General features: G+C 41.8%; 1 protein-coding gene across 1 annotated transcript in view; it reads left to right on the top strand.

Moving 5' to 3' along the window:
* Positions 1–7,306: 7,306 nt before the first annotated feature.
* Positions 7,307–14,648, top strand: part of sorbs2b (sorbin and SH3 domain containing 2b) — a 32,566-nt gene continuing 25,224 nt past the window's right edge. The window contains exons 1-2 of the mRNA XM_035532374.1: positions 7,307–7,545; positions 14,318–14,371. Of these exons, the coding sequence (XP_035388267.1) occupies positions 7,500–7,545; positions 14,318–14,371 (100 nt within the window). The 5' untranslated portion in view covers positions 7,307–7,499. The remainder of the gene's footprint in view (positions 7,546–14,317; positions 14,372–14,648) is intronic.

The raw sequence follows: 14,648 nt of genomic DNA, 5'->3' as shown, positions 1-14,648 counted from the left end.
GCCACAGTAATGCTGCTTTTAAAATAGCGTGTCTCAAATATATAATTTGGACTAATTAAAAGTTACTTCTGTCATTTAATAAAGAAAGTCCTTATGGTCTGAATATTAATACGTAAGTTGCAAGGTCATTATAAATGAAAATGAAATAATTATTCTTTTATGTGCCAGCTTATATAGGTCATGTATTCATAACAAGTCATTAGCATGGGTTGTGTGACATGGTTTTTATCAGGGTCATTAAATTATACCACATAGAAACATCTTGACACTTTTTTTTAACACTGAACAAGTGCTCTAACATTGCTGACATACACTCAAACACTTTATGTCAGTGAACAATTCCTTTGGTCTCCTATGCATATTGTTCATGGACAATATCAAGCAGACAGTCATATGGAGAAAATACAAATAAATTCCAAATTAATCCAAAAAATAAATGAATACAGAGGAATGTGTTAATAGATCTTTTAAATGTGAGCAACACTCGAAAATTACCTTTTCTTCACTATCAATAATTAACTCATGTCTCTCATGCAGATTTTTTTTTTTTTAGATTTTTATGTTCTGCATTAGCATTAATTGATCATCTGTTCCAGCTCCATAAAAGTAAGACTAGTTAGGTATTCAGGCTATCCAGGGAGCACCTTCATGTGTGTGTGGAGTTTAAAGCAGCACATCACTGTTAAGAAGAACTTACAAAACAGCGTTATTTATAAAACACAAGGCTACAACTATTTATTCCTGTCAGCTCCCAGGCTGAATTTTGCCCCAGGGGGTTCTTTGAGTGATACTCCAAAGAAATGTTCACACAAGGAGAACAAAAACTTTTTTATATTACAGCAACAAATCACTAATCAGATTCACAAACAATCCAGTGACCTTATTTACCCCTTCCCTGCTAGGAGGTCTTTGCAAAACACAAAGGCGCATGGTGCCCTTTGACCTCTGCAAAAAACCCTTCCTGCTGCAAAGTACACGTCTACTGCTCCAATGCGCCCGAATCACTGTTTCAAAAGAAGAATGGATCCTTAGCTAAATAACTAACCTTACTTCACAAGCAAATCATTTTTTGATAAATTTGGATTGGATTCAACTGCTATGCATCTAAAAGACAAAATATATTTCTAATCTGTTATTTTGGTAGGTAAACCCATACAAAACAGCAGAAGCAGAATTTATCACATTTTCTGGATCATTTTCCTAATCAGTTTAGTCTCTAGAGAGATCACTTCCTCACCACATGATACGAAACCAACTGTTAATTTTAGTCATTTGTTTGTTTTATATCATTTAGTAATATCTTATTAAATATTACTTACGCTGCAGTCAGGAGGTACTACATGGATATCTATGTATTAGAAATGTTGGATATTTCTATGTCAATGCTGTAAAAAGACACTGCAACAGAAATTTCCATCAAAGCACGTCTCCTCAGCACAACAAACAACAAATTATTATTTTTTTATTATATCAGAAACTGTGAAACATATACACAGTGTACACATGGTGTACCTGCAGCTCAGTAGCCTCCTTGGGTAAAGTTACAGGAGATTTCTTGTGAACTCGGGGACTTGATGCACCTTTGTGGGCATTGTGTAGAGGTGTACGGGAAGGTACTGCCTGCTTTTCCCAGCCTGCGGCCCCAGGGCAGCCCCTGGCTTATTGTCCTCCAGCAGATTCTGGTTTCACCCCAGGTGGGTGTGTGAGCAAGACAAGAAAAGAGGCAATAGCATGGAAGCTACTGTTAGGTGGACAGAGCGCTCCCTGTCCACATGTAAACCTATCCCTGTGGGGGGTCCCCTGACAATCAGGAGCGACAGGGCTCCGTTGGGTATGGGCAGGGGGTGGAGTGGTTTCCTACACCTCTGATCAGGCATCCTTTCTCACTGCAGGCCACGGGACAATCGCAGGAATCCAGTTGGACGAGTCAGTTGATAAGCTGGTGTGGGCTGACTATAGGAAGGACTGTTACAATTGAACTTTAATGTGAGCCATTCAATAGGGACCATGTAGATCAACACAGTAGCCATGAGATCATATTCAAACTTTGCTCATGCTTTAAAAAAAAGGTAGCAGAACAGTGCAGCCCTATAAAAAAAAATTTAAAAAAAAGGCTTTTACCCAAACATGGCTGTGGTATAGAAAGTGTAGATTAATTACACCACTTCTAATTTAAGAGTTAACAGGTTGTTACTTCCTATTCGTCAGTAGGTGGCAATGTCAAACATTCTTGATCAAATCCCCCTAGTCTTACCCATTTGTGTCTGGCCTTAGGGCTCTTTAAATGATATTTTTGGACACAAAGCTCTCCGACACATGATTACCCTTGTTCTCAATTTCACAGCAGCAATGTAGGCCACCATAAATGATGGTATGTTAGTGCAGCTAATGTTCTCCGTCCAGCTCCAGAACCTCTACCATAAGAAGGCCGTGTTGACATTTATTGCCATACCACATAATAGGAAGAGCCACACACAAACAGTACTTTAGAATTGTGTACAACGCTCAATTACTAGGCAATGTGTAAACTTTGCGTAAATGGCCCTATTGCAAACGCTGACCAACATCTCTCACTCACAGTTCCTAAGCAAATGAGGCTTCCAAGTGGCTCTGTGTCTCTACTAGGTGCTTGTGCTCTTAAGCCCCATACAAAGAAACCAGATATTTCCTTGTGAACACGATTAACACAAAGGAATGCTTGCGATCCTCAAAGAGCTGAATGAAGCTTGATCTAGAGTTTGTCCACCAAGTAAACATGTTCCGCTTCTGAGAAATAATCAGCAAGACAGTTAAAAGTGGAGAAATAAGAATACAAGTTTTGTATGAGACTTTGGTGATTCTGTTTTAAAGGTATTAGAATCCTACGATGACTGCCTTAGTCAAAACACTTGACTGATGCAACACTGCTCACTTAAAGCTCTAGTGAGTTACAGTGAGGAGTTCTAAAGTCTACCTTATTATACTAATATTGCATATTTTCTTCAATTTAGTGATGTCTGGTTTAATTACATTACAAGTTTAAATTGATAAAACTATTTTTGTATACATCAACTGTGCAAGTCCAGTGGATTTGCATACTAGGTGTGGCTACAATATACATTAAATGCAAAAGTGGAACAGGGTTTACTCACTCCCAGCTGGATACTAACACCAGTGAAAACCACCAGCAGGTCTGAAAACCCGAGTAGAGAGCAGCTAGTGAGCTTGAAATGTCAAAGAAAAGAAACACCACCAGGCCCAACAGGGAGCTAACACTAGCTGGGCCTCTGTAATAGTCTGGGAAATTATTACCTACCCAATGAGGTAAACACCAACCCCCCCCCCCCGCCAAGAGAGGGATTGAACCACCACTCTCAGTTACCAAGCCTGCATGCAACTAAGGCTGTCAGTGAAGTTGCCTGACGTGCTCAAACAGGGAAAACAAAAGGAAAACTAAAATTGCAGAAAAATATCCCAACCAACAAGGTGGAAGGCAAAAGAAAGGCAGGAAATGACAAGGGAAAGCCAGAGGGATCCCCAAGGGATATATGGGAGAATTCAGCTGAAGGGTAGAGGGAACTTGAGGCCGGAGAGAAGCTCAAAGGAGACCCAAGAAACAGCAGTCAGGAGCACTGCCTGATATACCAGCCTGTCTTTGGTCAGAACCCTGCTCAAAGAACATGCACACACAGCGGGTGTGGGCTGCTCTTAAGTAGCCAAGCCAACAGGTGTTGCTAATTGCTCCTAATTACCATGAAGCATGCCTTGCACCTCCCTCTGGTGGCCGAAGATGGCCGAGCCGGTGACCCAGCTCCAGGCTCGGCTGATGCAGGAGGAGTGTATTTCTCGTACAGCTTACTGTGTACCACATAGTTACGTTATCAGAATCTGTCTAGCATTTTTAAAGTGCAGTATGCCCATGGCTGGTATGGGACAGAGCAGCAGTTGCCAGTCTGGTTAAATTTAGATGTGTGACTAAATGTCTGTCAGGTTCAACAACCCTGGGAGACACAAGGAAATAGCAAAAGTGCCTCTTGGTGAAGTACACTGTCATGTGTATTAATATGTTGCTTACATTGAGGCACTTACCTTATGCAGCCCAACAGAAATGAACAGTGATCTTAGGAACTTTATATGGAAACATAATTGGAAATTCAAACCTAAAACAGTTTTTATTCTTTCTTAATTTAGATTATGATCTTAATCCTATAATAATCTTATCTTAACCTTGACTGGCACTGTCCTTATGTAGTTATTTATTTATGTCCTTATATATTTAACACAATATAAAACAGCTCTGATGTGACATCAATTTAATTACAGTGCGCTGTCTTGGAAAATGGAAAGGTGCTCCATGTAAAGTTTAGTTTTTCTTCCATAACAATGAATCAGCCAATGATTGTCCAGTCTGGAAGAGGACTGAGGACCAAGTACTAACCCTCTTTAAGTTTGACATATTTTAAACAAAACTGCGCAAGCTTAACTTGAAGAAAGTATATTAGAAGTAATAGATCATTTTCTTACCTTTCCAAATTTATAAACATAACTATATAGCTATCCAAGATTTATAAAACACACACATATACCCTGCTAAAACCATCAAATGTTCACCGCCAGGGTGTAGTCTAAGGAACCACCCCGGCCACGTGACCGACCATGCGCTCGGTTATCCATCTCCATGACAACCACGGGGGAGGAGGGGGTTATTGATGCATGGTTTCCTAAGGAAAACATGCTGGAGATGGAATACTGACAAGCACAAAGGTGCTTCTGATGGTTACACTGGTTAGCTGCTGATGAGTGGAGTACGTTTGTAAAGAACACAACAAAAGACACTGAACAGTTGTTTTTCCAAAGACACCAAAGAGACAAAGGCACATGTGCATCTTGCTAAGGACATTGTATGACTGTTGTAGCTGCATCAGGTTCTTTTTATTCCATCATACGGCCTGGCAAAGGTAGGTACAATTACTCATATAAAGCCTTAAGAGATTTTCTGATGCAGATTTTCCTGCTCCCCAGGGAAAAAAAAATAAAAATAAATAATATATATATATATATATATATATATATGAATGAGTTTGTGTGTGTGTGCATAAGCTGAAGCGTCATGTGCTTCATATGCATACGCGGTTGTCAGATGATAACACACATGTAAATATCCGAAACCAACAACAGCCTGATAAGACATAAACGTGAACGTTTGTTCAAGACAGAATGTGTGTAATGATTAAATGTCCCCTGCCGGCAGTTAAAATTCACCCTCACCAGAGGTTGCTGAGCAACTGTCATTAATGTGTTACAGACTGAGTATGCCATCCAACTACTGCAAGGTCAGAGGAGGCATGCAAGACATGTCCTCCGCGTCACTGAACATATGGATGAGATGCGTATGATGTCAAGTGTGAGTTGTGCTGACAGCCATCAAACTCTGCGTTAGTGTGAACAGCACTGGTTTGGCTGCAGAGCTGCTTCATATAGCTACGGAGTCTGGAAACAAAAAGCATCAACGGGTGTTGAGTTCAGGAAGAATCTAGACGAGTGGGAACTCGGACAGTTTTGCTTTTCTATTTGTTCTTTAAAAACTGTTACAACCTTTTAAAAACTGATAAAAAGAAACCAATGTTTTGAAAACCCAGTGATCATTGTCTGCCAGTGACTGCCATCTGACTAACCTTGCTCAAAAATGTCCTTGTCTGATTAAAATACCTGTTAAACAGCAAAGGTGTTTTTACAATTTTTTTTGTGTCTCTGAAAAATTTGTAGTCACTACATGTCTCATCAGTTTACTTTCCATTGGTTATATAATTTTGCATATAAATACCGGTGATTTTGCAGGATACATGTTTAATGCTTGAAAGTGTCATCCCAGTGATTTCTCAGAGCCAGCATTAAGTGTAGGAGAAGACAGTGTGATCAACTGGAGTTCAGCTCAGGAGCATTAGAAGCAGGAGATATTTGGGTAATATATGAACCTGACCAAAGGTCATTTAGTTCATGAGTGAGAAATGACGAAGAGCATTGTTGGATCTGTCACATTTCAGAGTTTTGAACACGCAGTAACCTTATGTTGTACCCAAGCCTTGGAGGACTGCTGATGCACCATAAACTTGTGCTTGACAACACAGTCCTCTATGACTTCATTATACTGGTATTATAAGCCTCTTCGCTGCTATGCAGTGCTGCCCAGTGAAGAATGAATCTGGTTCCCCATGCCATGTTCTTGGGATGGAGTTTGTCCTTGCCAGTAATACCCATGGTAGGGGTCCGGACCTGGTTCCTATAATATATATATATATATAATAGAACTGAAAATGGGTATCACCATTTTTGGAAAAAAGCGCAAGTTGCACAATATGGATATCAGATTAAAGGGTTTGCTTTCTTTGGCTCAGGTTTATGCTGACACCTCCTGCATGATGGTCTCTCTCATGTCCAGTGAGGCTGCACCAGCCAGGTCAGGTTTACCAGGTGCCCAAGCTCATGTGTGCATAGCTGTCTACTGTCGTTCCTTGTCATAAATCAAAGTAACATCACAACATGTGATCAGAGCGTTAACATGAGAAAGCGTGATGGGAATTTGCGGGCTCTGTGCATTTTGTCGTGGATTGTTATGGCTTTAGACACATATAGTTAGAGCATATGTCTAGGAGGTATGTTTGATTTCTTTCTTTATTTTTTTCTTGATAGCTAGGCAAATGTGTTCAGTTTTTTTCGGGCAACATTCAGAGATAATGTAACTGTTACAGAGAGAATGAAAATGTGAAAATGTGCTGTCAGATCCACACTGCTCTCTAGAGCGAAACTCCTGCTGACTGTTGGGCCACCTGTGGGGATTAGGGCTTTGCACGGCCCTTTAGCTACAAGTTCATTTAGAATTGTTGCAGCATCACTGTCCTGCTTCCTCCGAATGAAGCGCCAAACTCGACGGCACAAACGGCGCTTGCATCACGATCTGGGTCCTTGAGTCTATCTTTCGCCATGTCTTAGATATTAGTGTACGCGTGTGCTTGTGCCTGCATTTGCAAGGAAGTCCAAGAAAGAATGTTTGCAGGAAAAGGAAAACACATCCTTGGCAGCAGGGCATCTGTCGCTCTTCATGTCATCAGACGTCATGACTGTGAATGCCGCGCCGCTTTGCATTAGTGTGTTCTGTTCATGCGCAGCAGGGGGTGTGCTACTGCGCCCCCCCCCCAGTCCCAGCAGAGCTCGGATGTTTGTCGTCCTCACAGCTTCTGTGCACTGTATATGTTATCACCCCCACCCACATCTCCCCCTGCCCCCTGCCTCCCCGCTCAAGGTGCAGAGTAACTTTCCAGCTTGTAGACGTGCATGTCTGCATCTGAAAATAGCTCAAACCGCAGGGCCCGGGCTCTGGAGCAGGGAGTCGCCTCTCACTTTCTCCCCTCTTCTACCCCCCAGAAACGGGCGGCAGCCTGCCACGCTAACCCCGAAAGCCGACGAGTCCGCCTGGACTGGGAGGAGGAGGAGGAAGCGCAGCTGGCTGCCTGGCTGCATGAATGCTTGTCAGGACCGACGCGTTGCCGGCCTTGCTCTTAATGCCTGGTAAGGACATTTTTCTCTCTTAGTCTCACACGCTAGGATGCTGGTGAACGACCCGTATGGGTTAACAGAGGGTGAGTAGTCTTATCAAGAATTCATGCCATCCTTTTAGAGAGAACGTTTTAACAAAGAGAAGCAGCCAATTTTTTGTTTTTCACTTTTAGCTATTCAATTGCAGAACGGCAAATTTGTTCCGTGTAACATCTAATATATCTCTGCTGGAACGTTTTATATATGTAAAGATAGAAAAATTAAACATGATAAAACTTCAAGCAAAGTGGCTTTTTTAAATGCTATATTCAGCAACAGCGGTATAATGGTATATTATGTTCCAGAAAAAGAAAAATGAATATAGCTCTTTTCAGCACAAGATCATCATAGATAACATTATTGTTAGTTTTGCTAAAAGAATTTGATGCAGAAAGAATTTGACAAGTTATTAAAAATAATATGTGGTTAATAGCTAAATAAAGACAAAGTGCCCTTAAAGCCAAAAGCGTTTAGAGAATAGCATGACTTTGCCTAACTAATACAATGTCTACCTCTTGTGACCAGACTAAACAAGCAGAACTGCCCACTGATTAGTTGGAGTATTTGTTCTTTTTAAAAGGGTCATAATGTTTTTTTGCTTAGTCAATCATTGTCTTGAAAACTATGGTTGATTTTTGCCTTCTGTCTTTTCTGTGGAATCTCATTAAACAACTGATTTGCAGTCCTGGCAAATACATAAAACCCAAAATTAACAAAAACTATTTCAGTTCAGAAGTAAGGCATGATCAGAGCACGGGGCATGAATGCCCAATCTGTCAGGATTTTTGGTAGCTAGTTAGTGTCAGTTTGTTAGCCTTAAAAATAGTTGAATGCACTGCCATTACACCATACTTTAATGTCAAATGAAATGTGTTCTCATATTTGGTTAAAAATACATTGTACAATCAATTGAGTCCCTTTTACTCTGATATTATTAGCTTGATTATATTTTTCAAAAGTCTGTCCAAAAACTTCATCAACCTTAAGTGATGATTGAAAAGAGCACAATAAAAAGAGGAGGCCACTAACGTTAAAGCAGAGCTCAAGGTTAAAAGAAAAAAGGACTTTCAGGCTTTATCATTTGATTTGTAGATTAACATTTGCCTTTTGATAATCCACGTTTAAGGGTTTGCTTCAAAACTTATGTAAGCGCACACGGTTGTGAGGGGAGCGCAGCTCCATTCATTCCTGCGCCGTTGAAGTCAGGCGTTCTTAATTTGTGTGAAGGAAGCTTGTAGGCACCATAAAGATCTCTTACTGGATGCAGTCTGACAGACTCTTGTCTAACTACTCTTTTTTTGTGACAAAAGGAAAGCTTCTATGGCTGAGGTATTTTTAACTTTGCATAATAAAGGAGTGCCTAATGACTGTTTCCTGAAATGGGGCCCACCACTAGCTCATTCTTAGGAGTGACTGAATGCCAACACAAAAGTTTATCATGTATTATGTGGCACAATTGGAGATTGTGCAAAATCATGTGGAAATCTTAGTAAATAAAAACTATGCTTCTTTTAAACTATACCTTTATATAAAAAGCAGTCCTCGTATCGGTAAATATCTGCAGTAAGAAGATCTGAAATGTTGTTGAAAGAAGTTCAATGTTTAGGTATCAGATAACAATTATGATCATGTCATCTGGAGTTATTTTTATTGCTGTTGATACATATAGTAACTGCTAAACATTGTTGGAATGGCAGTCCCATGTTGGAGGTCTCCTTTTAACAATCTTAGCTGTATAATATACAACACCAGCAGAAGCATAAACAACAACAACAACAGTAATAGTAAGAACTATAACAACAACAAGAAGTAATAATCACTTAATAACTAAAAAGAAAGAATAGCGTAAAACGTTTTGCAACTTTTAGAAGGGATACGTATATCAAGAGACTATTGCTTTTGGGAGCAACCCTCTAAAGATTAAACACCTAATTAACAATTACATTTTTTCACCCAGGGGACTGCTGTGCTGTTAAGAGTTTTTAACTGGAGCTGGAAATGTCAGTCCATTTAGGCATTTGCCAGACAGTGTAGAGAATGCGCTAGCGTGTTGACTGCTAAGTAGCTGGGTGTTTGCTCTGGTCCCAGGCCAGTGCATCAGTGGCCTATTAACGTGTGGATTCGGATTGTTCTGCAGTTCATTTCTCTGTTCCAGCTGTCTTATTCTTCTCTACTGTTAGAACATGAGCTCCGCAATAAACAAAGCTAAATCTAAAAATGAGCGATTTTTTTTACTAAGGTGTTTTTTTTGTTGTTGTTTTGTTTTGTTTTTTAGTGAATTGTGAATTTGCGTATTTCATTTGATTATAATATCTTACTCTGTATACTTAAATGACTCGCCACGGATTAAACAAGATGAAGGCCACGGGTAGTGTTCCAAGCAAACAGTATTGATACTTATACAAGCTGTCTGTGGAGGATGAGTTGGTTATGCTAACCTGTCTGTCATTGTTGTCGTGGGTCTCGATGTTTGGTGATATGGATTTGTCCTTCTAGCTGGTCCGTGTGCCGCATTGTTGACTTTTGCACAATTTAACTGCAGTTCTTTGATATGTGCCATAAAATCATCTATGTTTTAGGCCTTTGACCTCTAAAAATATCTTAAAATATAAAACGTCATAAAATATAAGCCTGCCACATGCTATGAATATCCATCTTGGAGATGCGCTGGATGTTCACAGGAAATATCTAATCTGATGCCTGCATAGCGACACTGTTTTTGATGACTTTTTGTTAATACTGCAGCAGTGACTTAAAAATCTGAAGGCGTTTTAACAAATCATTGGGATTTGTAAGTACTTTCCTGGCCTGTTGTGTTGTGGCTTGCGGCAACATCTTTTGGGAAGATACATTATTAAAACTGCTGTCTAATTTCTCTAAAATGTTCTTCTATTTTGCATTATCAGTGCTGTAAGCACAGCTGTTTCAGAGGTAACTTTGAGTTTTGAATTACCCATAAGATGGAGATGAGCTAACAACCCATGGGTGGGGCTTTGTTTGGGAGGATGGCACTAGAGCACCCGAGCATGTGGAAGGATGTAAGCCCTGCGATGGCTCAAATAGCCAAAAAAGTATGATTTTACAGGTTCTCAGCAGCCTGCCTCGAATTCCCACCACTATTTATAAAGTCCCCTAAAAGAAATCTTATCTCTAAGCCCAGCAATCAGCTTTCACCATGGTCCAGACTTATCTCCCTGTCTCACCATGCTTCGAATTCCATACAGAAATAAATAATACTATCAGAGCCAAGCCAGAATCTTCCTGGAAGCCCATAAGTGCTGAGCGAGTGACCGTGCCAATAAGGCAGAGTGTAGTGCTTTGGGAGGCCCTGTGGCCCCAGCCTGGGCGTTGCGCACGTTAAGCGTCTCTCTGCAAGGTGCTGCCCCGCTAGGCCCCGCCCCGCCCCGCCCCACCCCACCCCCGGCACCTGCCAATCTCGCCAGCTGGCCAGAAGCTTGAGCCACTCAGGTTTGGCATGTTGCCACGGGCCCTCCTCCCACAGGCGCCCGGGCCCGCCGTCTTGCCCTGGCCAGTGGGCATGGGTGACGCCCGTTGTTTGCGCAAAGTCGGCTGACGTGTAGGGTCAAGAGGCGTATGCTTTGACCAGTCACCTAACCCCAGCAGGGAGTATGCAGACTGCCAATCCCCAACCAGAAATGGCCATAGCCATATTTAGACCTTTATTGCTTGTGTCCCACGTCCGAGAACATATTGATGAGCTGAAGTGTTTGGGTTAAAATAGGATATTGATGAACTTAAAGTCTGTTGAGGTAATGCAGAAGTGCGCAGAAGTGCCTCACTACTAAAGAACAATCATTCAATGTACTTGTAGGCAAATAGTTAAATGTATATTTGTGGCCTATATTTTTACATCTATTATCAATACATCTGGCATTCACGTGTTATCACACTTCTACTTAGTTTTAACTCTGGAATGAGAAGGTATTGCTACAATATGGAAACAGCAGTCTTTGGTACATATAAATAAATCAAATTTGCTAATCTCATTCCATCTGCCACACAGTGATGAGAAATAGACGTTGCACTTCACGTAACCGTGGCACCAGAATGGTTAAATTGCGGCCTTTAGAAGAGCATGCGGGCGGGTTGTGTCCTCTCAACATGCTAATATAAATAGCCCGGGTGGAAATCCCAGATGAAAAGCAAGAGATTCTTCCTATTTTGGCTAATACTAAACAACACGGCAAGGATTCTCAGCTGCTGGTTTTTTTTGTGTTGCGAGACAAAGCCCAGTTTTGCATACTGCATTTTACTGTTACATATATATGGTTGATAGGCAAATTCCTTCCACTGTAATCATTACCTCTGTCTCCTGAGAACAACCTGGTCAAAGAAATCATTTCAACAGCGGTTAAGGTAGGAATGTAGAAGGGCATGGCTGTGTTTTGAGTATATTATGCTGATAAGGCATTTGCATGTGTCAGACAGTTCTAGGGTCTACTGGATATAGGATCCGAATAATTTGGTTATTTCTCTTTCAGCTGTGAAGACTCATTGTTTGCACACTGTTTGCTGTTTGTAGATTGGTAGGATCTACTTGATTTCAGTGCTTTGGATCTGGAGGAGTTTATGTCAGTCAAAGAAAAAATGTCTTAGCTTTATGGCTAAATGACAAAGAGCAAAATCCATTGCTCCCGTATATTTTCATGCACAAACACTGCGTCAGGTAAGCGTGGACAGTGGCGGATGACAAACAACATCACTTTGAGCAGTTTTGAAGTTTGAGGTTTTGGATTTTGATGTGTATATGTTCGTATATTATATATTTCTATACTGTTAAACCTTACCAAAGTGTTTATGACTACTATTAAGCTTGTGGAGTAATAATGCATCCCAGTGCTGTCTGTGATCACGTCGGAATCTATGAACCTTTTGTGGCTGGACAGTATTCCGTCAGGTTTTATCCTCTGAAAGTCTCTAATGGGGAGACTGTTCTCAATGTGAGTGTGATCCACACACACTGTGAGGAGTAAGGGAACTTAAGAGTGGCATCACCCAGTGGCACATAAAGGTATTTAGTCCTGTATCAACACTTATGCAGTTGTCAAGGAGGTGTGAGGCATGGCTTTCACACTCCTTCTCCTGCCAAGAGGACCACAGTCTGTGTGTGTGTGTGTGTGTGTGTGTGTGTGTGTGTGTGTGTGTGTGTGTGTGTGTGTGTGTGTGTGTGTGTGTGTGTGTGTGGGGCCCGGTGGGGGGTTGATAGTGTCCTCTGTCTTTCCAACACACTATTGCCTCATAGATCAAACCAAACATGAGTAGCCATCAATAAGAACAACACTGTTTATGAGGGGCTACTTACGTACGACCGTTGCCTTGTACCCATAAAGCCTGTCCCTCAGGTCTAACTGGACTGTGTGGTTCTCTTTACAATCTCTCTTTAATACTCTTTGGGGTGTTTTGTTTTCATGTAGCAAATCAAAACAGGAAAAAAAAAAACTTATATGATGATGTTTTTGGCCCTTTAAGCCATTCATATTTCTCCAAGCATGACTTGGTTTCTCCCAAGATGTCGGGAGGTTAAAAGGAGCTGCAGGCGAGAGATTTAGTCCTGCTCATGCGTCTGTGGTCTCAGGCGGTGGTCCAGCCCCCATCCCAGCTGTTGTGTCGCCACCAGTCTGTCCTCTTGAAATCCAACTCCATAATCTCTTCTTCATTTAATGCTGACAGGCCATTACAACTTGTGATTTACCCAAGTCCGGAGGGGCGACGGGCCAATGTGTCCCCTGTGTTTTTTACAGCGGATTTATGGGCCACACCGGCTGAAGATTTATTTTGGGTTTCACCCTCTGGGGTCTTTTTTTAATGAGACACAGCAAGATGAAAACTGACTTGACTTAATATTTTATCGAGCGTCAAAATATTATGTTGCCTTTACTTTGACTTTTTAAAAAGTCAAGAGTATGGGAATTTGCAGGAGATGTTCATATCCTTTATTTTACCCCTTACTTTTGAGGCCTTGAGAATGGTCAGTGAGTGCGCTCGGCTCTCAGATGAAGCCCTCTGCAGGTGTGTCGGCCGGCTCGTTTCACACGTGAAAAGCGATGCGCAGGCCTGCAGTGACGCTACGAATCAGGCACACGTCCAGCAGAGCATGTCTCGCGGCCCGGGCCACCGCCGCGTGACCCCTGCCACAGAAGCCGCGTGCGCTGGGGGTTTAGGTAACGTAATAACGTAACGAAACGGCTTCCCCTCACAGACGAATAGTCGGCGCACGCTAAAATAAACTGGGTATTGTAGGAAGGGCATCGCAAGAACCTGTTAATCCATCGCCGAAGAGCGATCAATCTAGGACAAACTGAAGCCGAAGGAGTCGGACTTGTTCATCTTGTCGGGGCTCCGAGGGGTGTGGCTGAGTTGTATTATCGCTGAAGCATTCAGTTAAGCTGTAATACACCAAAAGATGCCAAGGTGGTGTGTGTGTGTGTAGCTGTGTGTGTGTTACATTTTGAAACTGACCCTCGTGTTTCAGCGCAGAAATGCTGGGCTTGTATCACCTTTCATGCGCGAGATCGCTGCCCAGGGGGCTGAGCACTCACGCGGGGACGAAGACTCGCTGTCTTGCGCTGCCCAGTCATGAGACTCGGAGGCTCGGGGCGAACTTTTAGATCAATATCACGCCACCAATACTTAGCGCTCACACAGACAGAATAGACGCTGTTTATTAACTGCGCTTGTTTGCATTACTATGAGTGTTAATGGATGCGGTTCTGTGGTTTTGCAGGACTGTGTGACTTCAAGATACCAGTGCAAGAAGACCACTTCAACATGAATACAGGTGTGTGGAAACCTTTCTTGTAGATGTGACAGAACAAATTAACTATTCCGGTACTGGTGTGTCTTTCCGTCGACAACAGCAACGGCAGCGGTTTTGAAACTGGTGCCGATCTCGATTTCCAGGTGGCAAAGGGATCACCCTTCTGTCATCAGTTTCTATTTCAAAACTGATTTCAACTTCTTTTATTGCGGAAACCGAATGCTAAATATGTAACTTAAAAAAAAAAAAAAAGGCACCAGCACCTCTAGGATATTCACTGCACCAGACTGTAGGCAAC

Source organism: Electrophorus electricus, chromosome 12, assembly GCF_013358815.1.
Source record: "Electrophorus electricus isolate fEleEle1 chromosome 12, fEleEle1.pri, whole genome shotgun sequence".
NCBI lineage: Eukaryota > Metazoa > Chordata > Actinopteri > Gymnotiformes > Gymnotidae > Electrophorus > Electrophorus electricus.
This window is presented reverse-complemented; position numbering and strand designations above follow the sequence as displayed.